General features: G+C 48.3%; 2 protein-coding genes and 1 pseudogene across 2 annotated transcripts; all 3 read right to left on the bottom strand.

The window, feature by feature from the left end:
• Positions 1-4485: 4485 nt before the first annotated feature.
• LOC116500137 (olfactory receptor 14C36-like) lies at positions 4486-11290 on the bottom strand. The gene is made up of 2 exons (XM_032205051.1): positions 11232-11290; positions 4486-5422 (listed from the first exon to the last, which is right to left on the bottom strand). The coding sequence occupies exons 1-2, from the start codon at positions 11288-11290 to the stop codon at positions 4486-4488; spliced, it is 996 nt and encodes a 331-aa protein (XP_032060942.1).
• Positions 11291-15538: 4248 nt separating this feature from the next.
• LOC116500136 (olfactory receptor 14A16-like) lies at positions 15539-16504 on the bottom strand. The gene has a single exon (XM_032205050.1). It carries the CDS (start codon positions 16502-16504, stop codon positions 15539-15541), a length of 966 nt encoding a protein of 321 aa, XP_032060941.1.
• Positions 16505-20837: 4333 nt separating this feature from the next.
• Positions 20838-21634, bottom strand: LOC116500135 (annotated as a pseudogene).
• Between the last annotated feature and the right edge of the window lie 4139 nt (positions 21635-25773).

The following is a 25773-nucleotide window of genomic DNA, read 5'->3' as shown; positions in this document are numbered from 1 at the left end:
GTGACCTCTGGCACCACAACATGACCATTTGAGGGACATTTCTTCCTCCTCATGGCCAGAGCCAACCTTCCAAGGTGCACTCTGTGGAAGTTTTTTCTCCTGCTCTTTCCTACCACCAAAGAAAGCTCCATCTCGGCGGAAACCACTCCTAAAGTAGACATCCCAACTCATCAGGCTCCTTGCAGCCTGTCAGCCAACCAGACACAAGTCACCTCACCAGCATCGTCCAAGCCATGGGCCTGCTGCTGGCCTTGCAGCTTCTTGGCTAGACATAGCCAAGCCTTGTGCCTCCTGCTGTCCAGTCATGGACTCAAGTAGAAGAGACAGGACAACCCATCTTGGGGCCTTCTTTCTGTCTGGGTCCTCCTGGGTCTGTAGGCAGAGGGTATCCCACAGTAAGCATGTCAACCAGGTGCCTTCTGCTGGCCTACCAGTACCACTGGCAGATGTCAGCCAAAACGTACCAATCCCAGGGAGAAGTCAAGGGTGACCTGCCACCTACAGACAGAAGTGACCTCACAGTCCCTTCCACAGTCACATTCCTCCTGCTGGGGCAGGATATCCTGAGGCAGAGCTGACTTCTCTCTAGTCTCCTAGGGACTAGATTTTACCTTTCTGGGTTAGAGATTAAACAAAGTTTTAGATGGAGTGTTTGGTGTTCTGCTTGTGCTGTCAGGTCTCTGGTTAGGGTATGGGCATGCATTATGGTTAAGGGTTTTGTTTAGGTCTGTCAAGAAGTCTAGGGTTAAATAGAACATTTTAATGTTAGTGTTAAGGGCAGTGACACTGCAAGAGAGTAAAGGTAAGGGAAAGGGACTATGGGCTGAGCTTTGCTTCAAGTGATACTTTGAGGTCTGCCTTATAGTAGTGGATTCCTGTCAGGGTGTTGGGCTAATGTATAGGTTGAGGGATTATTGTTACTGTTGAAAATAGTGTAAGGGCCATATGTGACAAGTTTTAAGTCAGTGTTACAGCAGCATCAACATTACATGAACTGTCTTACCTCTACAAAGGTAAGCTTCCAAGCTCCTTTTCCTTTCCTCTTCCCTCCCCCAAATTTGTCCTGGTCAGGCTACTTCTGACCTTCCCATATCAGTCATCTAACAGTGATCAGCCTTCTGATGGCTTTCATAACATCAGAGCACCTGTCTCACCTCTGTTGACTACTCTATTCCGTAGTATTAGAGTACTCCATACTCTATACTCTGTTGGCTATTCAAGTCTGTTACTATGAAAGCCTCCCATGGGAACTGTTAAGGCAGATAATTGGAAGCCATGATTACAGATAGCCAAAGGCACTGTGCTGAGAAAAGTCTTGGTTTGTTTTGGTGAAGCAGAAGGCCAAAGCCTGACCCCAGCCACTGGGAGGGGAGATCCTGTACCCCCAGCACCCGCATGTCTCACTCAGAGCTCTTCCTGGAGTCTGTGGGGTAGGGTTTAATGCCCATAATATCATGTGAAGGAATATGTTATGATACCTTCTAGCGTTTTCACATGGCTGAAAGGAGAATACATGGTCCCAATGCCATAACACGTCTCCTCATAAGCCATGGCCAAAGGAACAAAGATGTTAGTGCTGCTGAAGCCTTCTGTTCTTGTCAGAGCCCTCTGCCTTCTCCTCCACAGGCTTTCCTATGCTGTCCCACTTCTCTCTGAAGGCTGCAGACAGCCACTTCTCTTCCCCACCTGGCTGTCACTCTGCTATTCCCATGATTTCACTGATGCCTCTCCATTCTTGCACGCTATTCCTTCAAACACAAGAGCATGACCTGATCTAAACTCTCTCTGGGTGACCTCTGGACCCACAGCACCAGTGCCAGAGCCTCACCTTCAAGTCAAGAATTTCATCTGAGTATCTACTCTAAATCTACCCTCTTTCAGTTTAAAACCATTCCCCTTGTCCTTTCACTGAACACCCTGAAAGAAAGTCTCTCCCCAGCTTTTCTGTAGCCCCATTTAAGTATTGGATGGACGCAATAAGGCCTCCTCAGAGCCTTTTCTTCTCCAGGCTGAACAACCTCAGCTCCCTCAGCAAGTTTTAATAGGAATCATAGAATCATAGAATCATAGAATATCTCAAGTTGGAAGGGACACATAAGGATCATCGAGTCCAACTCCTGGCACCACACACTTTTACCCAAAATTTTAGACCATGTGACTAAGTGCACAGTCCAAACACTTCTTAAACTCCACCAGGCTTGGTGCAGTGACTATTTCCCTTGGGAGCCTGTTCCAGTGTGCGACCACCCTCTCAGAGAAGAACCTCTTCCTGATGTCTAGCCTAAACCCCCTCTTCTCAGCTTGACACCATTCCCTCAGGTCCTATTACTGGTGATTAAGGAGAATAGATCGGTGCCTGCCCCTCCATTCCCCCTTGCAAGGAATCTGTAGACCGTGATGAGGTTTCCTCTCAGCCTCCTATTTTGCAGGCTTAACAGGCTCAGTGCCTTCTGCCACTCCTCATACGTCTTCCCCTCTAGACCCTTCACCATTTTCGTAACCCTCCTCTGGACACCCTCCAACAGTTTTACATCCTTTTTGTACTGTGGTGCCCAGAACTGCACACAGTACTCAGGGTGAGGCTGCACCAGCGCATAGTAGAGCAGGACAATCACTTCCCTCAACTGACTAGCGATGCCATGCATGAGAGGTGTTACAACCTCTTGATCATCCTTGCATCCTTGTCTGGACTCACTCTAATAGCTTTATATCCTTCTCATACTGAGAACCCCAGAACTTAACACACTACTCTAGGTAGGGTCTCATGAGAGCAGAATAAAGGGGGAGAATCACCTCATCCATTCTCCACCCAGACTGTATTTGTGCTTGGAGTGCGCTGACCAGGTGCAGGACCTTCTACTTGGCCTTGTTGAGCTTTATGAGTTTGCCACAGTCGTGGTTTTACTCCAGTGGGCAGCCAAATTCCACCACGACCGCTCTCTTACTCCCCCTCCTCGAAGGGAAAGGAGGAGAAAATATGACACAAAAGGCTCAAGGGTTTAGATGAGGATGGGTGATGACTCATCAATTATCATGACGGGCAAAATAGATTCAGAGTAGGAAGACAGTAAAATTTATTGCCTATTACTAACAAGCTAGAGAAGTGAGAAACAAAGGAAAGAAACCAAAAACGCCTTACCCCCATCCACCCTCTTCCACCTCGTCCCCCCAAGCGGTGCAGGGGAATGGGGGAATGGGGGCTGTGGTCAGTCTATAGCACTTTGTCTTCACCACTCCTTCTCGGTTGCTCTCTTCCCCTGTGCTGTGAGGTCCCTCCCATGGGATACTGTCCTTCCCAAACTGATCCTGCATGGGCTTCCCACAGGCAGCAGCTCTTCAAGAACTGCTCCAGACATGGGTCCATACCACAGGGTCCATCAGTCAGGAGCAAACTGCTCCAACCTGGGGCCCCCATGGGCAGCAGCTCCTGCCAGGTCAGCTTCTCCTGCGTGGGCTCCTCTCCATGGGCTACAGGTGGATTTCTTTTTATTTTTTATTATTTTATTATTCTTTTTATTTATTTATTTATTTATATTTTTATGTTTTATTTTTATTCTTTTGTTGTTGTTATTTGTTTTCTTATTAGATTGACTTTACCTCAAGTGAAGAGTTCTTGCAGTTTTTCTGTTTTCGATTCATATGGTGGCAGTGAGCTAATGGCTCTATGGTTTTTCCCTGCCTGCCAGGTGCAACCAACAGCAAATGAGTCCTTGCTGAGCCCTCAGTCCCTACACGACCATGCTGTGATCCTGACTTCAACACACTGAGCTAATGGAGAAACACGAAAGGCAATGATCTTTGCTGTCTATTCCTTGAAAATGTTCTTGACCACAGTTTTTTAAGAAGATGTCAGCCTTCAAGCAGTGCCCTGAGAAGATCTTTTCTGAGTACTGAAACACTTCTCTGGAGACCAGCTGTGCCACTGCCGTGCCCACTTCCTGTCCCTACCTGCAGTCCCAGCACAGCCCCACAGCAGCACTGGCACCAAGCTACAGGAGCAGCCGGGCCTGCCTCCACCAGGAGGGCTCACTAGGAGAGAGTGGCAGTGGCAAGAGAGCAACTCTGCATGCACCAAGTGCTGGTGCTCCCTGGCCGTGCTGATGGGATGGGACTCTTTTCCTCTGCACAAGGGCACTGTCCCTGCAGATCCAGACCAGGTCTCAGAGGAAGGATGTCAGACAGAGAAGGCACTGCAGGATCCTTCCTTTTGTTTAAGTTCACAGGGAGATAGGCTCCTCATGTATAGAGTTTCAGTATATACATTCAACACATACATACTGAAATGGAAGTGGGACAAATAATGACAGTTTATTGGAAATCCATAGATGAATTGAAACTAAAAAATACCAATACTAAAAACACATGCTCGTATACACACAGACACACACAAAGAAAAAAGAAAGAGAATATAGTCTGTTCTTTTAATAAGTGACATTTTAAATCATTTGCAGAAGTAGATTGAAAATTAATTTCTTCTGAAACACATCAAGTCATCAGTTTCCATAGAGCTTGCTTGAGTTCCTTGTTTCGCATGCTGTAGATGAAAGGGTTCCCTACTGGAGGCAGCACCGAGTAGAGAACTGCCACCATCAGGTCCAGGGATGGGGAAGAGATGGAGAGGGGCTTCAGGTAGGCAAACATGATGGTGCTGACAAACAGGGAGACCACGGCCAGGTGAGGGATGCACGTGGAAAAGACTTTGTGCTGACCCTGCTCAGAGGGAATCCTCAGCACAGCCTTGAAGATCTGCACATAAGACAACACAAGGAAGACAAAACAGCCAAATGCTAAAGAAAAACTAAATACAAGTGCCCCAACTTCTGTGAGGTAGGCATTTGAGCAGGAGAGCTTGAGGATCTGGGAAATTTCACAGAAGAACTGGTCCACAACATTGCCTTGGCAGAGGGGCAGTAAAAATGTAATGGCCGTGTGCAGGACAGCATTGAGACAGCCACTGCCCCAGGCAGCTGCTGCTATCTGGACACAAACTCTGCTGCCCAGAAGGCTCCCATAGTGTAGGGGTTTGCAGATGGCAATGTAGCGGTCGTAGGCCATGATGGTGAGAAAACAATATTCTGCTCCAACCAAGAAGACAAAAAAGAAGACCTGTGCAGCACACGCTTGATAGGAGATGGCCCTGGTGTCCCACAGAGAATTGGCCATGGCTTTGGGAACAGTGGTGGAGATGGATCCAAGGTCAAGGAGGGCAAGGTTGAAGAGGAAGAAGTACATGGGGGTGTGGAGGTGGTGGTCACAGGCTACAGCTGTGAGGATGAGGCCGTTGCCCAGGAGGACAGCCAGGTAGATGACAAGAAAGAGCCCGAAATACAGGAGCTGCAGCTTGCGTGTGTCTGCAAATGGCAGCAGGAGAAACTCAGTTATGGAGCTTCTATTGGACATCTGCCTTTCTGGGGATATGATCCTGCACAAAGAAGAGAAAAAACAGTAATAACGTACAACCGACTTATCAGAAGAAAACTCATCCCATCTCTTATTTAAAATTGCCAAAAACATTATCCACTTCCAGGAAGTCATTTGGCAGGTCCTTTTCATAAGTTCTTCCTGATGCTGCCTGAGGGTATCCCTGTGAGCAGGGGACTCCTCTGTGGGAAATGGAAGAGTCATTTATGCCCTGGCAGAAGTAAAGAGGAACACAGAGTAATCTCAGACTCACTTCACCCCCAATATCAAAGAACTTTGCCCCAGTGTTGCTCCCAGGTCACCTAACTTCAGATCAGATATATATATATATATATATGGATTTTTATTTTTTTTTAATTTTCCTTTTATGGGGTCAGATTGTTTGTTGTTGCTACCCCACCACACCTGATGAGTTTTTCTAAAACAGAAGTCCTGGGCATCTGAGTCTCCTGCAAAATACTGACAGTCCATTACCATGAAACCTGCCCCCCCTCCACTGCAGGAATCTGAAAGCACAGACTGCAGAAAAAGACTTACCCTTCAGATAAATCAAACCTCAATCTTCCTCTTGAAATGCCCTCTCATAAATGCCGTTCTCTAAAGCACTTCAGAAACAGAGAGAACAGTCTGGACAGATGCTGTATCAGGCATCGGATGTGCCAGCTGTAGAAGGCCCCTCTGGCAACTGCACCTGCTTTGCCCTGTTGCCAGAGCCTCATGGTGTTAAGAGGCTGCAAATCTGTCCTGCCACATGCTACCCACTGTTGCTGCACTCCTCACTGCCTCCAAGCCCTCTCTCCTTCTCTCCTCTCCCTGTGCCACCTGTGGTGAGAGCCCCCAGCCCTGCTGCGCTGTGCAGAGGAGCTGCTCCTGGGCAGAGCTGTATCTCTGCAGTGCTGCCCTCTTGCCAGGAGCTCCCCTTGTGCCCAGGAGCCCAGCCCAGCTCAGCAGCACAGAACCCAACCATGGCATCGCTTGCTCTGTGCCATTGGGCTCCCTTGAAGTGTCCCCAAGGCCTCAGGGCTGACAGCTCCTGAAGGCAGCAGGGTCTCTGCTGGGGTGTGGTGCTTGGAGCAGACTGATGTCATCACCAACTGCTCCTCTCTGAACAAAGGGTAGATGGATTTTAAAAGTATGCTTTCTGCTATTAGGGTGAGGGTTTCTACCATGACGTTGTGGTTTAACCCAACCAGCAGCTAAGCACCACACAGCCATTTGTTCATACTCCCCACTCCCTCTCTGGGATGGAGGAGAGAATGCAGAAAAAATTAAAGCCTTTGAGTTGAGATAAAGACAGTTTATTAGCACAGAAAGCAAAGGAAAATAATAATAATGCTAATAGTACTACTCATAATCATGTGTACAAAACAAGTGATGCACAACGCAATTGCTCACCACCCACTGACCGATGCCCAACCTATCCCCAAGCAGCAGCTGGTCTTCCCACCCCAGCCAGCCTCCCCATATTAATTGTTCAGCATATCATTCCTCTGCCTGTGGCAGGAATAGCCCAGACTGTCTTCCCCAGGATGTTTTTTATGTGTACTACAGGGACTTTATCTCCTTCTGCAGAACATAACATGTTTGATTGGGCATGTCCAGCTTTTTTACAGATCACCTCGTGTTGACTAACCAGGTGGCTTTTGGTAAATATATTTCCCAATGTTTGAATGTCCCAGCACCCATTGCCTTCAGTGTTGTCCTTAACAGTCCAATGTATAGCTCCATTTTCCCGGAGGCTGGTACATGATAAGGGATGTGTTACACCCACTCGATACCATGTTCTTTGGCCCAAGTGTCTATAAGGTTGTTTCGGAAATGTGTCTCATTGTCTGACTCAATTCTTTCTGAGGTGTTATGTTGCCATAGGACTTGCTTCTCAAGGCCTAGGATAGTGTTCTGGGTGGTGGCATGGGGCACAGGACATGTTTCCAGCCATCCGGTGGTTGCTTCCACCATTGTAGGTGCATGGTGCTTGCCCTTGTGTGTTTGAGGGAGTGTGATGTAATCAATCTGCCAGGCCTCTCCATATTTGTATTTCAGCCATTGTCCTCCATACCAAAGAGGCTTTGACTGTTTGGCTTGCTTGATTGCAGCGCATGTTTCAAAGTCCTAAATAACCTGTGCTATATTTTCTGTATAGCTATATGGTCAGGTCCACCCCTCGATCAAAAGCCCACATGTATGTTGCATCTCTACCCTGATGGCCTGACGTGTCATGGGCCCATCGGGCTATAAATAATTCACCTTTATGTTGCCAGTCCAGGTCCACCTGAACCACTTCAATCTTAGCAGCCTGATCCACCTGCTGGTTGTTTTGATGTTCTTCAGTAGCCTGATTCTTGGGCACACGAGCATCTACGTGGCATACCTTTACAACCTGGTTCTCTACATGGGCCGCAATATCTTGCTGCAGTGCAGCAGCCCACATGGGTTTGCCCCTGTGCTGCCAGTTGTTTTGCTTCCATTGCTGTAACCACCTGCACAAGACATTTGCTACCATCCATGAATCAGTGTAGAGATAGAGAACTGGCCACTTTTCTCATTCAGCAATATCTAAAGCCAGCTGAATGGCCTTCACTTCTGCAAACTGACTCGATTCACCTTCTCCCTCAGCAGCTTCTGCAACTCGTTGTGAAGGACTCCATACAGCAGCCTTCCATCTCCAATGCTTCTCCACAATACGACAGGACCTATCAGTGAACAGGGCATATTTCTTCTCATTCTCTGGTAACTGGTTGTACAGTGGGGCTTCTTAAGCATGACCCACCTCCTCCTCTGATGATATCCCAAAGTATTTGCCTTCTGACCAGTCCATAATCATTTCCAATATTCCTGGGTGACTGGGGTTTCCTATTCGAGCCCGCTGAGTAATCAGTCCAACCCACTTGCTCCATGTAGCATCAGTTGCATGATGTGTAGAGGAGACCCTTCCTTTGAACATCCAGCCTAGTACCAGCAGTCGGGGTGCCAGAAGGAGCTGTGCTTCAGTACCGACCACCTCCAAAGCAGATCGAACTCCTTCATATGCTGCCAACATCTCCTTTTTTATTGGAGTGTAGCGGGCCTCACATCTTCTGTATCCCCGACTCCAAAACCCTAGGGGTCGACATCGAGTTTCCCCAGGTTCTTTCTGCCAGAGGCTCCAGGTGGGGCCGTTCTCCCCGGCTGCAGTGTAGAGCACATTCTTAAATCTGGTCCTGTTCGAACTGGCCCAAGGGCTATTGCATGAACTATTTCCTGCTTGATTTGTTCAAAGGCTTGTCGTTGTTCAGGGCCCCATTCAAACTCATTCTTCTTATGGGTTACTTTGCAGAGCGGGTTTACAATCAGACTGTAATTTGGGATGTGCATTCTCCAAAACCCCACAACACCTAGGAAAGTCTGTGTTTCTTTTTTGCTAGTTGGTGGAGACATAGCTGTTATTTTGTTGATCACATCCATTGGGATTTGACGACGTCCATCTTGCCATTTTATTCCTAAAACCTGGATCTCTCGTGCAGGTCCTTTGACTTTATTTTGTTTTATGGCAAAACCAGCCTTCAGAAGGATTTGGACTATTTTCTTCCTTTTCTCAAAAACTTCCTCTGCTGTTCCACCTGTGAGGAATGTTTTAACAATTCGTGTCCATAAAGAACAATTCTGTTTGAATCGTTTGAATCCTGTCTGCCTCTGGGCCCTGCACTGGCAATTCAATTCTTGAACCACAGCTGCAGTGTGTCCCAGTCTCCCCCTCATTCCTCATTCTAGTCAATTTATCACTTCTTAAATTTATGAACCTGTTTGCTTTTGTTATTCCGGACTTCTATTTCTAACACTGCTATAGATGTGTCTGTGAATGGCTGGGGAAGAATGTTTTAATTACTCGTGTGTCTGGGAGTTTCAGAACAACTGATAACAACTAGTGACTGTTATGGGATACTATGTGGATCTTTGGTATCTGGTTAGGGGGGGCCGAGAGATAAAGAGGAAGGAGAAAGAAGCTGAAGGGCGGCTGGGAGACAATATTTGAAGAAGGTGTTCCATAAACTTGGTATGGTGCCCAGTAAGTACAAAGGGGGAGAGGAAGACTGCGAGCCTTCAGCATGGAAGACCCCTAGAGACCCCCAGAAGAGACCCCAGAGGAGACTGCGCATGCTCCAGTAGGAGGGACTGCACCCCGGAAGCTAATTTTAATAATCTATTTTTTTAGAAGTAGTAATGAATATGTATTAGTCTAGGAGCATAAAAATCAGCTGCTTGATGTAACTGGTGTGCGTCCTGGTGGAGCAGAGACTCCCGGTGCACCCAGCGCTGTTTGCTTACCTCTATTCCTTTATATCCTTTAATAAATCCTATTTTTCATTTAATTCTAATTTGAATCCTGAGCCATTTATAACACACCCCACACAATGATGTCACTGATGTACTGCGGATGTTTAGGAGCTTCCCCCTGTTACAGTGCAGACTGGATCAGTCCATGGCAAATGGTAGGGCTGTGTTTCCACCCCTGGGGTAGCCGACTCCAGGTGTATTGGACACCCCTCCAAGTGAAAGGAAACTGGCCTGCACTCTGCTGCTAAAGGGATGGAATAAAATGCATTAGCGATATCAATTGTGGCATACCCCTTGGCTGCTTTTGATTCTAGTTTGTACTGGAGTTCCACCATGTCTGGCACTGCAGCACTCAGTGGTGGCGTGAGTTTGTTCAGGCCACGATAGTCCACCGTTAGTCTCCACTCACGATTAGACTTTCGCAATGGCTATATGGGACTATTAAAAGGTGAATGAGTCTTGCTGATCACTCCTTGGCTCTCCAATTGATGAATTAGCTCATGGATGGGAATCAGGGAGTCTTGGTTGGTGCGATATTGCTGCCAGTGCACAGTTGTGGTAGCAATTAGCACTTGCTGTTCTTCGACCCTCAGCATCCCCACAACAGAAGGGTCCTCTGAGAGACCAGGCAAGGTAGACAACTGTTTAATGTCCTCTGTCTCTAAGACAGCTATGCCAAAAGCCCTTTTGGGTCCTTGCAATATCCTCTCCTGAGATAGTCTATGCCAAGGATGCACGGAGCATCTGAGCCAGTCACAATACGATGTTTTTGCCACTCATTCCCAGTCAGACTCACTTCAGCCTCCAATATAGTTAACTGCTGGGATCCCCCCATCACCCCATAAATGCAGATGGGTTCTGGCCCTTAATAGCTTGATGGTATTATAGTACACTGTGCACTGTTTTCTACTAAAGCCTTATACTTCTGTGCGTCTGACATGCCAGGCCACCAAATCCACACAGTCCAATAAACTCAGTTGTCCCTCTTCTCCCCCTGGATGGAGGCAGTGTCCCTCTAATCCTAGTCAGAATCTCTGTTTCTGCGTCTAAAGGACTGCCTGCTGGAAATTGGAGCAGCAAATTTTTCAGAGAACCTCTTTTTCCCAATTGTTTTCTTTTGCAACTCCCATACCCATGCCTCCAGGGTCAAGGAAGATTTTCCATCCCATTTTCTCATGTCCTCTCCATGGTCACGTAGGTAAAACCACAGTGTGGCACGGGGTGTGTACCCACCATATTGTCTTCCTTGTGCGGATGAATGCTTACTCCTGATAGCTGAGACACTGCTTTGTACAGGTGGGGAAGAAAATAAACTCTCTTCAAGTTGGTGGACCTTTTCAGAAAGTTTCTCCAACGTATTCTCTTTTAGTTGGTGGACACTGGTTCATTTAGGTGGGGAGAAAGATAAATTCTCTTTAAGTTGGTGGAATTCTTCTGAAAGTTTCTCCACAGCTGAGACACAGGCCTGTAAGGAAGAGGAGAGACTTTCTTCGTACTGCCAGAGTTGTTTAGCCACTTTATCCACTGTAGGTTCCTCATCGTCTTTCCAGGCCATTATTACCAATTGTAGTGGGTTTACGTGGCAAGGTTTTGGTAGCAGGGGGCCATAGGGGTGGTTTCTGTGAGAAAGATCTAGAAGCTGCCCCATGTTTGGCAAGGGCCCCATTGTTTTCCAGAGCTGAGCCAATAAGTGATGTTGTTTTGCGCCTCTGTGAGAGCATATTTAAGACAGGGAAAAAAACGCTGCGCCACACAGCAGCCAGGAGAGTGAAGGGATTGAGGAACAGCCTTGCAGGTGCCAAGGTCAGTGAAGAAGGAGGGAGAGAGGTGCTCCAGGCACCGGATCAGAAGTCCCCTGCGGCCTGTGGTGAGGCCCATGGTGAAGCAGGCTGTCCCCCTGCAGCCCATGGAGTACCACGGTAGAGCAGGATTCCATGCTGCAGCCCGTGGAGGAGACCACGGTGGAGCAGGAGGCCCTGCACGGACGGAGGCTGCTGCCTGTGGAAGACCCCTGCCGGAGCAGATTCCGGGCCGGACCTCTAGCCCGTGGAGAGGAGACCATGCAGGAGCAGGTGACCTGGTAGGAGCTGCTGCCCGTAGGGGGGCCAGGTTGGAGCAGTTTGCTCCTGAGGGATGGACCCCATGGTATGGACCCATATCTGGAGCAGTTCTGGAAGAGCTGCTGCCTGTGGGAAGCCCACGCCGGATCAGTTCATCAAGGACTGCATCCCGTGGGTGGGACCCCACAGCACAGGGGACGAGAGTGATCGAGAAGGAGCGGCAGAGAAGAAGTGCTGTAGACTGACCATAACCCCCATTTCCTGTTCCCCTGCGCCGCTCAGGGGGAGGAGGTGGAAGAGGGTGGATGGGGGGGGAAGGTGCTTTTGGTTTCTTTCCTTTGTTTCTCACTTCTCTAGCTCGTTCGTAATGAGCAATAAATCTTACTATCTTCTTATGCTGAGTCTGTTTTGCCCGTTACAATAATTATTGTGTGATTTTCTCGTCCTAATCTCAACCCTTGAGCCTTTTTCACATATTTTCTCCCCATTCCTCTTTGAGGAGGGGGAGTGAGAGAGTGGCTGTGGTGGAGCTCAGCTGCCCACTCGAGCGGAACCACGACACCAATGAGCTGGCATATGATGATGGTGCACTCCATATAAACTTCCGCCACATGGGTTGTGTACACCTGACTTCATCTGGATCTGTGGATGTTTGTCTGAGGTCTGGGTCCTCATAAATCACCTCCCGTACGGCTCATTCCCTCAGGTACTGGATTCCCTTCTCCATAGTGGTCCACTTGCCTGGTAAACATACAGGTTCTTCTTGGAAGGGATACCTTTCCCTCACAGCTGAGAGGAGATGCCTCCAGAGGTTGTGAGATTGTGCTCCATCTGCAATTGCTTTGTCAATGCCTGTGTCTCTAGCAAGGGATCCCAGCTGCCTGGCTTCCCTGCCGTCTAATTCCACACAATTGGCTCCAGTGTCCCAGCACTGGAGTAGCCAGGTGACAAGCTCCTCACCTATGCAACAACCAAAATCTTTTCGTACATCTCATAGCTCACACTGGTATAGCTTTTGGGTAGTTACTGTTGATTTTTCAGCATCCTCATGTTCCTCCTCCTGAATCCCTGATGGCCCAGCATCATCGTCTCTATACCTAGATTTGGCAGAAGACTCTCTGCGTTCCGAATCCTTATACCATTTTTTCACCTCCTCTACAGGGGCAACTTGCACTGTTACAGCTCATTTCTCTGACCCAGCCACAGGAGCTGGAGCAGCTGCAGGAACTGGAACTGGAGCGTTTGCAGGAACTGGAGCGTTTGCAGGAACTGGAGCTAGAGTGGCTGCAGAGTCCATCGTAGGGGTCACAGTGGCCATTGGATCTTTCACAGGACTTGGAGTGGCCATAGGGTCTGTCACTGAGTTGATAGTAATATCATTTGCAGCTCAATAGGCATGAGTCAGGCCCCAGCACGTTACAATGATTTGTGTCACTTTGGAACTGCCATAGTCATGACACCTTTTTTTTCAAGCATTCTACCAGTTTTTTAGGATTTTGCAGTTGTTCAGGGGTGAATTTCCAAAACACTGGAGGTGTCCACTGCTCTAAATGCCTGCCCATATCCTCCCATACTCCCTGCCACTCACAACTATACTGCCTCCGGGCAGATCTCTGGATGAGATTCCTAAGTAGTTGTTTAAATTTAAGCAAAACCTGAAGCACATTCAGGAGGCATAACAACAAGACCATGCTGGTCTAAGTATCCCAAGGATATTCAATATCTTGGAGAACTATTGTAACAAGCTCGGAGGGTAAGAGGGTGGTGAAGGAGGAAGGCAGAGTGATCAAGGAGGAAAAGGGGGGTGGTGAAGGAGAAAGGGAGAGTGAACGAGTGAGAAAAAATATCTTCCCCTTTCCCCTCCACAGATTGACTCCCTGCTGAAAAAAAGGCAATAGGTATGATTGCTAATAGTTTCCGAGATATGATTTCCAAAGTATAGAGTCGACGACTTTGCTGAGTACAAATACCAAGTTAGAGTCATGACCAGATATTTCATCGTCTCATAAGCCACTGTTACAACGCACAGTACCATAATGATCTTAAACCAGGGCCCGGAGAGGATAAACAACATGACAGAGAGCAAATACGAAAAATAATGTACTATAATACTCAATTTGGAAAGCAGGTGCAGCAGAGTTGAGATTAAAGCAATCAGCATTATGACAAGTGACTATTAAGCAGGTCTAATACTTACACCAATTTTAGTTTAACACACTCTGGTCAGATCTGTCATTATCTCAACCCTTCGTGCCCCACATTGGGCGCCAAAAGGACTGTTGTGGTTTAACCCAGCCAGCAGCTAAACACCACACAGCTGTTTATTCACCCTCCCCTCTCCCTCTCTGGGATGGGGGAGAGACACAGGAAACTGAAGCCCATGAGTTGAGATAAAGACAGTTTATTAAGACAGGAAAATAATAATAACTATAATAACAATAACAATAATAATAACAATAATGATGATAATAGTACTACTACTAATAATGTGTACAAACAAGTGATGCATAATGCAATTGCTCACCACCTGCTGACCGATGCCCAGCCTAACCCCGAGCAGTCTGGCCACCCTCCCCCGGCTAGCCACCCCTATATAGTGTTTAGCATGATGTCAGATGGTATGGAATACCCCTTTGGCTAGTTTGGGTCACCTGTCCTGGGTCTGTCCCCTCCTAACTCTTGCTGCACCCCCAGCCTGCCCGTTGGCAGGACAGAGCAAGAAGCTGAGACGTCCTTGGCTTGGTGTAAGCACTGCTCTGCAACAATTAAAACATCAGGGTGTTATCATCACTCTTCTCATCCTAAGCCAAAACATAGCATTCTACCAGCTACTAGGAAGAAAATTGACTCTGTCCTAACTGAAACCAGGATAAGGTCCCCAGGTTCTTCTTCCTCCCCCCCCCCCCCCCCTCTTTTTCCTCACTCTTACTCCTTTTTTCCCTATCTCTAAATTATGCTCCTATCACCAACACTCTTTCATATCCTACTGTTATCTGTTACCATCACCCCCCCACCCTGCCATCCCCTCACCACCTGAGAAGTGACATTTAGCATGATTTGAGTGCAGAGTTGACTACTATAGTCACATATGTTTATCATGTACTTCTTTGAGCTCATTATCATATTCAGAGATCTTAACATCAATATTCATTTTACAAATAATCATGCAAAAGCTTTCACTCTAGACGTTATAGCTGCCAATATTTTGTTCTGTCACTAAACAGGGTTGTCCTGCCACTAGAACACTCCCTCCTTCAGCTGTCTCTCACACCAAGATTGTGGATCACCATCTTTAAGTTTATACAAGAGAAAGCAGGAACAAGCTGTTCAACTCCCCTTTTGTCCTGTGTTGGTGCCTATCAGTGACACAAACAAGTCTAACTACTCTCCACACGTGGAATATCCTGAGTTGGAAGGGATTCACAAGAATCACAGAATCCACGGATCACATGGATCATAGAGTTCACACCATTTCCAGAGTCTTTTGGGGTGATTCACTAGATCCACTGATTTCACTAGAGGAATGCCAAATAATTCACCAGGCTCCTTTCTCTATGGCTGCTGTGTTACCTAGTGTAGCAGAGCTCTTCTTTGCCTGTAGAAGGGAATGAATAATGTCATATCTTTGTGGAAAACACTATGACAACTGAAGAAATAACAATTAAAAACAAAATAAAAATAATAAAACAAAATAAATAAAAATAAAATTAAAAGTAGAAAATCAGGGCTTGTAACAAGTTATGTTATGTGTGATATGTAGACGAAAACAGGAAGATTAATGCCTCTGAGAAACATTCTGTCATCATTTTCCTAACTGCATCCTTGAGTTCCTGGTTTCTCATGCTGTAGATGAGGGGGTTCACTGCTGGAGGCACCACCGAGTACAGAACTGCCAGCATAAGATTCAAGGAGGAGGAGGACATGGAGGAGGGTTTCAGGTAGGCAAATGTGCCAGTGCTGATGAAGAGGGAGACAACAGCCAGGTGAGGGAGGCACATGGAAAAGGCTTTGTGCCGTCCCTGTTGTGAGGGGATCCTCAGCACAGTCTTGAAGATCTGCACATACGACAGCACAAGGAAAACAAAACACCCAAATAATAAACAGACACTAACCACAAGAAGCCCAACTTCTCTGAGGTAGGCATCAGAGCAGGAGAGCTTGAGGATCTGGGGAATTTCACAGAAGAACTGGTCCAGGGCATTGCCTTGGCAGAGGGGAAGGGAAAAGGTATTGGCAGTGTGCAGCACAGCATAGAGAAAAGTACTTCCCCAGGCAGCTTCTGCCATGTTGGCACAAGTTCTGCTGTCCATTATTGTCTCATAGTGCAGGGGTTTGCAGATGGCAACATAGCGGTCATAGGACATGATGGTGAGGAAAGAAAACTCTGCTGCGACGAAGAGAGCAAACATAAAAATCTGGGTAGCACAACCCACGTACGAAATGGCCCTGGTGTCCCACACGGAATTAGCCATGGCTTTGGGGACGGTGGTGGTAATAGTGCCCAGATCAAGGAGGGCAAGGTTGAAGAGGAAGAAGTACATGGGGGTGTGGAGGTGGTGGTCGCAGGCTACAGCAGTGAGGATGAGGCCATTGCCCAGGAGGGCAGCCAGGTAGATTCCCAGGAAGAGCCCGAAGTGCAGGAGCTGCAGCTCACGTGTGTCTGCAAATGGCAGGAGGAGAAACTCGTTGGGGAAGCTCCTGTTGGACATTTGCAGTCTCAGGGCATGGCTGGCTGTCCATGGTGGAAAAGACAGACACAAGTTAGGTAGACTTCTGTGACCAAAACCTCGAACATATTTCACAGAACCCTCCACAGCAAGACACACTGCTTCTTCCCTGTGAGCCATGTTTTTTTCTGTCTAAGGGTGTCAGGGATCAGGCAGATCCTCTGTGAGATCAGAAGTCAGTACTACTTTACAGCATCTGGTAAAGAGCACCAGGTATGGATCTCAGGTGCACACTGGCCAGAGGTATTTCCCTATTTGCAGATCCTGAGCAGGATATCCAACAATCTTTCAAGAAACAGTGACAGTGGTTTTGGTGCTCTCTAGGTGAAAGGGTGTGGAACAAAATTGTGAGTTTCCTCAAAGACCGACAGACCTTTCAGTGTAATGTTCTCTGATCTTCAGTCATTCCTTCACACCTGACAACTCTATTACCATCCCCCTAGCTGCCCTTCAAAACAGAAAAGTGAAAGCAGAAACTCCACAGAGTGCCTTCCCTTCAGATACAGCAGACATTGGTCTTCCCTGTGAAGAATCTCTCCCAGAAATGCAATGGAGGTGCTGTGGAAATGTGAGCAGCCTGATCTAGGGAGCAGCCTCCGGGCAGCAGCAGGACCCTGCCCTGCCCTGTCACAGCTCCTTCCTTCCCTTCTACCCTCAGCTTCTCCCCACAGCACCCTGGGCAGATCCCCAAGCAGGCTGAGTGCTGAGCCTGGCAGGCAGCAGAGGCCCTGCCCCGGCACACAGCCCCTGGGGCACTGCAGGGACTCTACTCTGCACCACAGCCCTGGCCACCCCTGCCTGCACAACGGCTGCACAGCCGACAGCCAGCCCCTCTAGAAGGAACCCTCATGTCCTGTCCCTCTGTTATTTACGGCAGAGAATCCCTGCTCTGGACCTTGTCATTCTTCTCTACCATAGAGAAAGCAGAGTGCTCCTGAAAGCTCCCGTAGACTGTGGGATTTGCCAGCAAATCTGGAGATGGCATCAGGAACAACAGCTGTGCTGCCCTGCAGCCAGAGACTTACCCTATTCAGGGCTCTGAAGATTTCTCCTACTGTGAGCTCTCAGCATCCCCCACTCCACACTGCCTTTAACATCTCCCTCCCTTCTCTAAGTTGTCCTTGTCCCCTGCAGGCAGTGCCCCCAGCCCTGCTGTGCTGTGCAGAGGAGCTGCTCCTGGGCAGAGCTGTCTCTCTGCAGTGCTGCCCGCTTGCCAGGAGTTCCCCTTGGGCCCAAGAGCCCAACCCAGCTCAGCAGCACAGCTTCAGCCCAGGGCCTCACTGTCTCTGCCCTGTCCTGTGTCCCTTGAGATATCCCTGGGTCTCTAGGGTTATCAACATTGAAACAGGCTGAAGCAATCCCTGATGTTCCCTCCCACAGCTGAGGAGAGATACTTACTTCCAGCAGTGTCATTTCTTGTAGCAGGAGAAGATTCATCAAAGAATCACCTTGTCATCTTCCACTTTTAGGCAGGACACCCAGAATGTGACTGGCAGGGATCACATTTTCCCAAGCTGAGGGAAGTGATCACAGGGAGTCAACTGATGCATCTCATTCTGAGTTTGATGTCCTAGGCCTGTAATGGGGCCCAGAACCTTCCATATCAGCCACAAACCCACATGATATGGGATTTCTCTCACCTCTGTTCAGATATGTACAAAATACTCTAGGCTAAGCTCCCACGGTAATTAAAGGAGATAGAGAAGAACAGTGAGTTGTTCAAATGCAAATGCCATTTGACATTTGAGGTGCCCGAGGATGTCTGACTAAGCAGTAATCCTTTAAGTTAGGACTTCAGAGACTGGGAATGTAGGTATTAGAGTTTTTTCAGTGTAGACTGCCTAAAAATGTGTCCTCCCTTTGTGCCTTGTCACTAACCTGGAAGCTGTCCCTTGTCATTTAGCTAAATAATATAAACCTCCCCTTTAACATATCTCTCTCATTCCCAAAAGTGGGAGTAGATTAATGGAGAAGCGGTAATTTAGAGACAGTACTTTCTAAAAGGTGTTTGAAAGCTTAGGCACATGAGTAGACTGCCCTACATCTACTATATTAGTAGGCTTAGTCAATTGAGTTGAGTGTAGAGGGGCGTTACAGAGACATCTTGATAGATTGGAACATTGGTCAGTCGCCTACAATATAAAATTCAACAAGAACTAGTGCCAGATTCTGTACATCAGGCCGTGTATTCCTGAATATACATATAGACTGAGGGACAAGTGGATGGAGCATAACTCTGCAGAAAGGGATCTCGGGGCTGATGTTCCACAATGTTCCCTGCAGGGACCATGGTGGAGTTGATCCTGCAGGAGGGCAGCACAGCTGGCAAATAGCAAGCTCACAACTCTGGTCTTCGGGAGAGCAGTCTTTGGCCTCTTGGAAGGTGAGAAGCTGAAACGTCCTTGGCTTGGTGTAAGCACTGCTCTGCAACAATTATAACATCAACATGTTATCAGCACTCCTCTCATCCCAAGCCAAAAGACAGCATTCCACCAGCTACTAGGAAGAAAACCAACTCTGTCCTAACTGAAACCAGGACAACCCCCTTTAGGTATTGGAAGGCTGCTAGAAGGTCTCCTCAGGGCCTTCTCTTCTGCAAGCTGAAAAAACACAACTCTCAGCCTGCCTTCATAGGAGAGGACCTTGAGCCCTGTGATCATCTTTGTGGCCCTCCTATGGACTTGTTCTAATATTCCCACTTCCTTCTTGTCCTGGGAGCCCCAGAGCTAACAAAGTATTCTGTGTGGGGTCTCGTGAGAGCAGAGTAGAGGGGGAGAATCCCCTCCCCTGCCCTGCTGGCTATGCTTCTGTTGATGTAGCCCAGGATATGGTTGGCTTTCTGGGCTGCAAGCACACACTGCCGGCTCATGGTGAGCTCCACCAACACCTCCACATTCTTCTCCTCAGGGCTGCTTTCAATCTATTCTCTGCCCAGCCTGTATTTGTCCTTGGGATTACCCCAAGGACATGTGGGACCTTGAACTTTGCCTTGTTGAACTTCATGAGTTTTGCACAGGCCAACCTCTCAAGCTTGCCTATGCCTCGTCAGCCTCCCTGGAGTGCTGCTAAGAATGGCCATAAGTTCTTCAGAAGGGACAGGCAATGAAGGAGGCTCAGTGGTGTAGTGCCTGATATTAGAGAGTGTTTTGATATTGTAGAGCTCAGGGCTGGGCTCAGAGACTTTCTTCTCTGAGACTGCAGAGTAGCAGTTTCCCTGTGAATACCTGGGTTTACTTCTTTCTTTGTGACTGAGCACGCAGTGGGAGATCTCTCACTTTCAGAGGAGCTGCAATCAGTGCTCATGCCATGCTCCGCTGTCCCTGGAGGTACCCTGGGTTCTGGAGGCAGCTCCAGATTCCCCTCTTGAAGGACACCACCTACAGGCCACATGTGGGAAGAGCCCTGGCTACATAATGCAGTGACCATGCGCTGCCTCTGCTGTGAGCAGACACCCACAGGTGAGTCTTAAATCTAGTCCTTGGTCTCTGACAGGTGACAATGCAACAATGAGCCGTTCCATCCTGAACCGAAGCAGGAACAGACTCTTGTAGGGAGCAATTCTTTGGGCCTATTCTTGACACTGGCTTGGCTAGGAAATTCCAGCCTTCAGGCAGTGTACATGAGTTATCCTGTTTATTACCAAAAGTGTTATGAGAGCCTTCACTGACTCACAGTTACTTGTACATGTATAAAGCATTTATGTGGAGGAATGGTTAAGTGAAGTAGGCCATGTGAATATTGAGCAACTAGGAGGTCGCGAGCTAACAAAGTATCGAACGCAGCTCATATGAGTCTGAGAAAGTGTGTAAATGAGTCTGAGAAAGTACGTAAAATCTGGGAGGTTTCAGGGAGGTTTCAGGGAGGTTTCAGGTACAAGGACATGATATCTGTTGGTGGTCTGGGAAAGTACTAACTGTGTTATTTAGGTTGATGGGAGTGAGAAACTAGCTGATAAAATAGAGAAATGCACTAACCAATCATGAGCTTAGCTTTTGCAATATGTATGAGCTAATTATATTGAATTAGATAAAAGACGACTGAGCTATCCAATAAATCGAAGTTCACTGATCACTCATATTGAGCGTCTGTGTCTTCCTTCCGTCGACAACAAATGTCCTCGCAACACATTTATATGATACAGAGCAGTTTCAGTCATTCATTGTAGTGGGAAGAATCCGAACATTTATATCAGAATGCAAGGAGCAAAACCAGTCAAAATGACAAAAAGGAAAAAGCAATTTTATTAATAATGATAAAAACAAAAAAAAAGAAGCAAAAAAAAAAAAAAAAAGTGTTGGAATGGGATGCACAATTTTCACTTCTGGAGAGTGAAAAAAACTTTATGAGTAATGAAAAACATTCCCCAAATCAGTTTCCTAACAGCATCCTTGAGCTCCTTGTTCCTCATGCTGTAGATGAGGGGGTTCACTGCTGGAGGAACCACCGAGTACAGAACAGCAAAAGATCAAGGGATGATGAGGAAATAGAGGGGGGCTTCAGATAAGCAAACATGATATTGCTGATGAACAGGGAGACAATGGCCAGGTGAGGGAGGCACGTGGAAAAGGCTTTGTGCCGGCCCTGCTGTGAGGGGATCCTCAGCACAGCCTTGAAGATCTGCACATAGGACAGCAACAGAAAAGCAAAAAATGCAGTACCTGAACAAAAGCTAAAGATGAGGAATGCAACTTCTCTTAGGTAGGCATCTGAGCAGGAGAGCTTGAGGATCTGGGGAATTTCACAGAAGAACTGGTCCAAGACATTGCCTTGGCAGAGGGGAAGGGAAAAGGTATTGGCAGTGTGCAGCACAACATAGAGAAAGCCACTGCCCCAGGCAGCTGCTGCCATGTTGAAACAAGTTTTGCTGGCCATTATTCTCCCATAGTGTAGGGGTTTGCAGATTGCAATGTAGCAGTCATAGGCCATGATGATTAGAAGATAAAACTCTGCTGTGACAAATGCAACAAACATAAAGACCTGGGTAACACAGCCAAAGAAGGAAATGGCCCTGGTGTCCCACAGGGAATTAGCCATGGCTTTGGGAACAGTGGTGGTAATAGTGCCCAGGTCAAGGAGGGCAAGATTGAAGAGGAAGAAGTACATGGGGGTGTGGAGGTGGTGGTCGCAGGCTACTGTGGTGAGGATGAGGCCGTTTCCCAGGAGGGCAGCCAGGTAGATTCCCAGGAAGAGGCCGAAGTGCAGGAGCTGCAGCTGGCGTGTGTCTGCAAATGGCAGGAGGAGGAACTCTGTGGGGAAGCTGCTGTTGGACATTTGCTGACATTGGACACAGCTGTCTGTTGAAGAGAAGAAGGCAGGACAAAGTTAGAACAGACTTCTCCAAGGAACACCTATTGCAAGTCTTAGAATAGCCCCCCAGACCAGCCTTTCTCTTTGCAGGAGAACCTGTCTGCAGCTCTCTTGCTTGAGCTGTGGCTGGTGCTGGATGAGGGTGGCACCGGGAGCAGGGGCTGCTGTGGGCTCCAGAGGAGGTGTTCCTGTTATGAAGCAGGAGGGAAGCAGGAACATGGAGCAACCTCAAGTTCAGTCCACTTGTCAGATGAATGAGCCTTGTGAACAACTCATCTGACCACAGAGTTGTGGAAAGCATATTTTCGTTGCTTCATTTTTTTGCAGTTACCCCTGTAATGCTTAGGACAACAATCACATTCATGTACTTGAATGTGATTAATGTACAAGAAAAGGGAGACAGCTGAGAGCAAAGAAGACCCAGTCCATGTGCACCTGGAAAGAATCCTCACCTTGTCCCTGGGGGCCTGAGATGGATCTCAGCTCTTCCCTCCCAGGTGAGGGTGCAGAGGCCTCACTCCAGCTTCCCACAGACAGCCATCCAGCAGTACGGAGCATCCTGGTCGTGGTCTGCTATAGACCGCCGAACCAGGATGAGGAGACGGATGAGGAGTTCTACAGGCAACTGACAGAAGTTGCGAAATCTTCAGTGCTTGTTCTCGTGGGGGACTTCAACTTCCCTGACATATCCTGGAAGCACAACACAGCCCTGAGAAAGCAGTCTAGGAGGTTTCTGGAGAGCGTGGAAGATAGCTTCCTGACGCAGCTGGTTAGTGCACCTACCAGGGGTGGTGCCCCGCTAGACCTTCTCTTCACAAACAGAGAAGGACTGGTGGAGGATGTGATTGTCGGGAGCTGTCTTGGGCAGAGTGACCACGCAATGGTGGAGTTCACTATTCTTGGCGAGGCCAGGAAGGGGAGCAGTAAAATCTCTGTATTGGGCTTTCGGAGGGCTGACTTTGAGCTGCTCAGGAAACTGGTTGGTGGAGTCCCTTGGGAGGTGGTTCTGAAGGGCAGAGGGGTCCAGGAAGGCTGGGCGCTCTTCAAGAGGGAAATCTTAATGGTGCAGGAACGGTCTGTCCCCACGTGCCCAAAGATGAGCTGGCAGGGAAGAAGACCAGCCTGGCTCAACAGAGAATTGTGGCTTGAGCTAAGGAGAAAAAAGAGGGTTTATAATCTTTGGAAAAGTGGGCAGGCCACTAGGGAGGACTATAAGGATGTAGCGAGGCTGTGCAGGGACAAAATTAGGAAGGCCAAAGCTCACCTGGAGCTCAATCTGGCTACTGCTGTTAAAGATAACAAAAAACGTTTTTATAAATAGATCAACACAAAAAGGAGGACTAAGGAGAATCTCCATCCTTTACTGGATGCGGGGGGAAACTTAGTTACAAGAGATGAGGAAAAGGCGGAGGTGCTCAATGCCTTCTTTGCCTCAGTCTTTAGCGGCAATACCGGTTGTTCTCTGGATACCCAGTACCCTGAGCTGGTGGAAGGGGATGGGGAGCAGGATGTGGCTTCTTTCGTTCTTCGTGTTCTTCACTATCCACGAAGAACTGGTTGGTGACCTGCTACAGCATTTGGATGTGCACAAGTCCATGGGGCCGGATGGGATCCACCCAAGGGTACTGAGGGAACTGGCAGAGGAGCTGGCCAAGCCACTATCCATCATTTATCAGCAGTCCTGGCGATCGGGGGAGGTCCCAGTTGACTGGCGGCTAGCAAACGTGACGCCCGTCTACAAGAAGGGCCGGAGGGCAGACCCGGGAAACTACAGGCCTGTCAGTTTGACCTCAGTGCCAGGGAAGCTCATGGAGCAGATTATCTTGAGAGTCATCACGCAGCACTTGCAGGGCAAGCAGGCGATCAGGCCGAGGCAGCATGGGTTTATGAAAGGCAGATCCTGCTTGACGAACCTGATCTCCTTCTATAACAAAGAGTACACCCTCTTTAAGTTTGCAGATGACACCAAACTATGCGCGTGTGTCGATCTGCTTGAGGGTAGGAAGGCTCTGCAGGAGTATCTGGATAGGCTGCACCGATGGGCTGAGGTCAACTGCATGAAGTTCAACAAGGCCAAGTGCCGGGTCCTGCACCTGGGGTGCAATAACCCCAAGCAGAGCTACAGGCTGGGAGATGAGTGGTTGGAGAGCTGCCTGACAGAGAAGGACCTGGGAGTGATGGTTGATAGTCGGCTGAATATGAGCCAGCAGTGTGCTCAGGTGGCCAAGAAGGCCAACAGCATCCTGGCTTGCATAAGAAGCAGTGTGGCCAGCAGGGCTAGGGAGGTGATCGTCCCCCTGTACTCAGCTCTGGTGAGGCCGCAACTCGAGTACTGTGTTCAGTTTTGGGCCCCTCGCTACAAAAGGACATCGAGGTGCTCGAGCGGGTCCAGAGAAGGGCGACGAAGCTGGTGAGGGGTCTGGAGAACAAGTCCTATGAGGAGCGGCTGAGGGAGCTGGGCTTGTTCAGCCTGGAGAAAAGGAGGCTCAGGGGTGACCTTATTGCTCTCTACAGTGTACTGGGTCTGGCTGGAATGTTAACTTTCCCGGCAGCAGCCCATTCAGTGCCGTACTCTGTACTTGTAGCCACTAAAACCACCACAACAGTTACCTTAAAGGAGGCTGTAGTGAGGTGGGGGTTGGTCTGTTCTCCCACGTGCCTGGTGACAGGACGAGGGGGAATGGGCTAAAGTTGCGCCAGGGGAGTTTTAGGTTAGATGTTAGGAAGAGCTTCTTTACTGAAAGGGTTGTTAGGCATTGGAACAGGCTGCCCAGGGAAGTGGTGGAGTCACCATCCCTGGAAGTCTTCAAAAGACGTTTAGGTGTAGAGCTTAGGGGTATGGTTTAGTGGGGACTGTTTGCGTTAGGTCAGAGGTTGGACTCGATGATCTTGAGGTCTCTTCCAACCTAGAAATTCTGTGATTCTGTGATTCTGTGATTCTCTGCTGGGCCCCATCTCCTGCACCAAATTGGGCACCATCTCCTGCATCCCTTGGCTGTCAGCTCCCTCTCCCCTGCCCTGTAGTATGACAGTGCCATGGTGGGACGTGTTTCTGGTGGGCCGTGTACCAGACACAGTAATGAATACTATGAGCAGGACTAGAGGGGTCCTGCTTCCAGCCAGGGGAAGGCAGGGAGGAAAGGGACAATCAGGTTTACTGGACTGTGTATATTTAATGGCCTGGCACATCAGACCCACAAATATATCAGGCTCTACTGGACACCGGTGCACAGTGTACCTTAATGCCATCAAGCTATAAAGAGGTAGAACCCACCTGTATTTCTGAAGTGACAGGTGGGTCCCAAGAGTTAACTGTCTTGGAGGCTAAAGTGAGTCGAACTGGGAAGGAATGGCAAAAGCTCCCCATTGGGACTGGCCCGGAGGCTATGTGCATCCAAGACATAGTCTTCTTCAGGAATGGGTACTTCAAAGTTCCAAAAGAGCACGGGTGGGGCTTTGGCATAGCAGCCTTGGAGACGGAGGACATTAAAGAGTTGTCTACCTTGCTTGACCTTCCACAGAATCCTTCTGTTGAGGGTTTGCTGAGGGTTGAAGAACAGCAGGTGCCAATGGCTACCATGGTGGTGCACCTGAGGCAGCGTCACGCTAACTGAGACTCCCTGATTGCCATCCATGAACTGGTTCATCGGCTGGAGAGCCAATGTGTAGATGTAGAACTTAGTAGCATGGTTTAGGGATGGACTTGTCAGTACTAAGGTAAAGTTGCATGACCTGGGTTACACGTCCATTGAGGCACAATGCAGTTCTTTTGCCTTCTGCATCTATAGCAAAGGAAGCATGACTTTGCTCTACTCTATTGACTGGGCAGGTCTTTTCACATTACTCAATTTAGTTTTCTGTGGCTGGAAGGGGACAATTTCCCAAAAGCAGCCAAACTCATGGGTACAGCTACAGCCACTTGAAGATATATTTTCTTTAGTTTT

The sequence above is a fragment of the Aythya fuligula genome, chromosome 31 (assembly GCF_009819795.1).
Source record: "Aythya fuligula isolate bAytFul2 chromosome 31, bAytFul2.pri, whole genome shotgun sequence".
NCBI lineage: Eukaryota > Metazoa > Chordata > Aves > Anseriformes > Anatidae > Aythya > Aythya fuligula.
The sequence above is the reverse complement of the archived record's forward strand: the minus strand, read 5'-3'. Positions and strand labels throughout refer to the sequence as shown.

Bases quoted from the DNA above. Each gene is read 5' to 3' on its own strand.
- LOC116500137 (XM_032205051.1), bottom strand. From the start codon at position 11,290: ATGGCCTGGAAAGACGATGAGGAACCTACAGTGGATAAAGTGGCTAAA. The intron at 5,423-11,231 runs GTACGAAGAAAG...TTCTTTGTGCAG, and splicing joins GTGGCTAAACAACTCTGGCA to GATCATATCCCCAGAAAGGC.
- LOC116500136 (XM_032205050.1), bottom strand. From the start codon at position 16,504: ATGTCCAACAGGAGCTTCCCCAACGAGTTTCTCCTCCTGCCATTTGCA.